Genomic DNA, 3,391 nt, shown 5'->3' with positions numbered 1-3,391 from the left:
AAGAGTCTTTTTCTTTTCATATATTAGGTCAGTGCACCAGGATTTAGATTTTGCTCACATAGGTCTTAACTTCCTGGCTGCCACTCACCCATAATTCTGGAGAAGGAAAAAAAGAAACCCTCCTCCTTAAAAAAGTCATCAGCAGACGCAGATACCATATTGCTTAGAACAGTAGTTTTCAACCTATGGTCTGCAGATACCCAGGGGTCTGCACTTTAAGCAAAAGATGGCCATGATCCATCAAAAGTATGTGAAGACCTACACTGGGGGTCTACACCTTCATTCAAATTTTTTGTTTTGTTTTGTTTTTTTAGGAGTCTGCAAATGAAAGAAGGTTGAGAACTACTGGCTTAGAAGCTTTTCTCCCATGTACTGTCTTTAGTATATGGACATGAAACTTTCCCAGAGGAGAGGAACATAAAAAGCCAAGTCATGGCAAACATCATGGTGGATTGATACACAAAGCCCAGTTGACACACCAGCCTTCCTTCCTCTTCTAGGTTGAAAGCAACTGTTGAAGCACTCTTGAGAAAAAGTCATCAGCCCCCACATCAGAAAAGGGCCTTTGGGAACATTTACAACATAGATAACTTAAGCGGGGTTGGGGGGCAAAAATCTAGTTTGGCCTTGAATCCTTGCCTCTCAATTCTTGGATCATCATGACTACAATATCACACTAACACTATCATTGATTCCAGGGAGCACTAGAAAAATTAAATGAATAAGTAAAAAATTATCTAGGGCAAGCGTAGATAAATGGAGACAGACCATGAAGTCTAGCCTCAAGTCGAGGCCTAAGTTCTTGTACATTCTCTCCTATTCAGTTTATTCCTGATAATATACAACTGGTGTCCCAAATCAGTTTCTTTCTAAATGCCACACTTGGAGAGCTATTGATATAAGCTATTGTTCAGCATGTGTGTGGCACCTATCCATAAGGGGCTAGTCTCTAATGACTTCGATACAAAATAAAATGCTTCATGCCTTGGGAGCTGCCAAATACAAGCTTAAAACCCCTTGCTGTAATTTCTAGCAAAGTTCAAACTGAAGAGCCACTGAAAAAGGGCCACCTGTTGAGTTGTGGGACAAGCTCATTAGAATATGAAGCTCAGTATAACCTTCCAAGGAATTCTATCATTTTCCCCCACTGCTGCAAAGCACAATATTTGAATGTAGTCAGAGAAGACCAAGGCATATTGAGATGCATGGTCACAGATAGTCTGTAAAAAGAGCCATTTCTTAGGTTTTTTCTTTGGTTGCGGAATATGTTAGAGTTCAGAATACCTTCCAAATACATGCTGATAGCCAAGTTGGGGGGGGACACAGACACAAATCCTACTGTTCAACACAGATATCCAAGCCTTTAGGCTGTCAATTGGTTGGAAAAAGTAGATTTCTGTTTCTGGTCTCAAAACAGCCATTCAGTCAGTCTGCATGTACTACTTACTATCAACTTGAACTCCTGTCCATTAGAGAACTACATCTTTCAAAAACACCCAAAAAAACAAACAAAAAACAAAAACACACATAACAACAACAGGTAAGGGTAATGTCTTTTGAGGCCCCATTTGCTACAAAAAAAGCACTTTTGTTCAGGTGGTGTTCAAGGTAGCACAGAGTTTGATTAGTGCATTCACAATCTATTTGGTTAGTACAAAGCACCTTAAATAAGTTCCAATAGGCACAACAGCAACCTTCACCCAAGATGCTGAAGCTTAAATTTTACAAGAGCAGTAAGGTAAGCTGTCATTTTTTCTACAAAGTCACTCTTTTTCTAAACAGAGATCTGGATTGCAATGATCAATAAAAGCTTCTTTTGGACACAGCATATACCCAGCCAACATACAATCATTTCCCCACAAAAAGAATACACAAACACACCTGGGTTGATATAGTTCCATCAATACAGTGCTGAGACACAGGGAACAGTATGTTGTCCAATCAGAACTTGTTTATTGTTTCCTTTAGGGGAAGCTAAAACAGAGAAGGCTTTATTCCACGCCCAGGAGTTAAAAATCCTACTCTCCGTGAAGTCAATGGAGGCTATACTAATGGCTTCAGTGGGGTCAGGATTTTACCAACTTGTTTTAAAAACCACAGAAGTTTCTCATCCTACAGCTGCTAGCACTTCTGTCCTCTTTTCTCCTTTCTCATTCTCCTTGCATTACTATACAGGTGGAAGACACCGAGTCAGGTCAAAACTTGCAAGAAAAACAAACAAACAAAAAAAAAAGTTGTAAACAATACGATTTAAGAAAAAAAAACAAAAAAACAAAAAAAAATCCCCACACAACAAAAAGACTCATTTCCAGCAGCACATCCACATATCTTTTTAAATTTAAATCTTCAAGAAAATATGAATAATTGCAAGGCACAAGAACCCATGACTGTAATAACCAAGAGAGGGGCGGGGGGAAAGAATATATAGGGGAAAATGTAGAAGTTAAAAGAAAAAAAAAAAGAATAGATATCACATACATCAGTCAAACATTTGCACCTGTAACAAGAGGGGGACAAATGCTTTTGAGATCAGAGCAGAGAACTGCTTAGAGCCAGACACTTTCAAAATACAAATCAATATGTTTAAAAGCACCTTACGTAAACATCTAAGAGAAGAATCACAGGAAAAAAAAATCTGGGAGGGGTGCAGCAGAACACAAGTTTAGTTGCCAAACCTCTATGGTTGGGGACAGAAATAAGACGACTAAAAAGGTCTTATTTAAAAGAAAGAAAGAAAGAAAGAAAAAAAGATACAAAAGCCTTTTATTGGAAATATTTTTTAAAGTTAATAATTGCATCTAAGAAGTCAAAAGAAGGGGGGGGGGGGAAGCAGCTGAAGAAGAAGAAAGAAGGGGAAAAAAAATACTCACCAAGCAAGAAAAGGTCAGAGGTAAAAATTTCAAAGAAGAATTGACTGAGAAAGGGGGGGAGGAAATAGTGAGAGCCACCACAGGGGGGGTGGCGGTGGTGGTAGCAGCAGCCCTAGCCACTGCCCCCGCAGCGCCGCACCGCGCCGCGCCCTCCTCTGCTCCGCGGAGCCGCCAACCCAGTGCGGGCGCGGAGACTCCGGCAGCCCCGAGTCTTTCCAGCGGACTGTACCACTGCGGCTGCTGGGGGGGCGGCCACCGCGCCAAGCCCCACGGCCCGCGCCCACCTGACCCGCTTGGCAGCAGCGAGGTACCCCCGCCGCGGCTGTAGGACCGCGTGACAGGGGCAGCTCCTGCTAGTGAGGACCAGCAGTGCTGGGCCCGGGTCTGCGGCCGGGGAAAGCAGTTCTCTTCCTCGCCTCAGAGGGCGCGATGGGAGGGCCCAGCTCCTGGGGGCGGGGCGGGGCCGCGGGCGCTCGGGGCTGATCCCGGCGAGCCGTCGTGGAGGGCAGCTGATCTGGGGG

At 43.3% G+C, this 3,391-nt stretch overlaps 1 protein-coding gene across 3 annotated transcripts in view; it reads right to left on the bottom strand.

Annotated features, from left to right (window-relative positions):
* Positions 1-3,247, bottom strand: part of RALY (RALY heterogeneous nuclear ribonucleoprotein) — a 433,843-nt gene extending 430,596 nt beyond the window's left edge. For 2 of the 3 annotated variants that reach the window (XM_025210750.1, XM_025210751.1), the window contains exons 1-2: positions 2,871-3,247; positions 1,882-1,974 (exon numbers count right to left, since the gene is read on the bottom strand). In XM_025210750.1, the coding sequence (XP_025066535.1) occupies positions 1,882-1,901 (20 nt within the window). In that variant the 5' untranslated portion in view covers positions 1,902-1,974; positions 2,871-3,247. The remainder of the gene's footprint in view (positions 1-1,881; positions 1,975-2,870) is intronic. The other variant, XM_006029297.2, reaches the window with a different exon arrangement.
* Positions 3,248-3,391: the final 144 nt, after the last annotated feature.

The sequence above is a fragment of the Alligator sinensis genome, unplaced genomic scaffold, assembly GCF_000455745.1.
Source record: "Alligator sinensis unplaced genomic scaffold, ASM45574v1 scaffold690_1, whole genome shotgun sequence".
NCBI lineage: Eukaryota > Metazoa > Chordata > Crocodylia > Alligatoridae > Alligator > Alligator sinensis.
The sequence above is the reverse complement of the archived record's forward strand: the minus strand, read 5'-3'. Positions and strand labels throughout refer to the sequence as shown.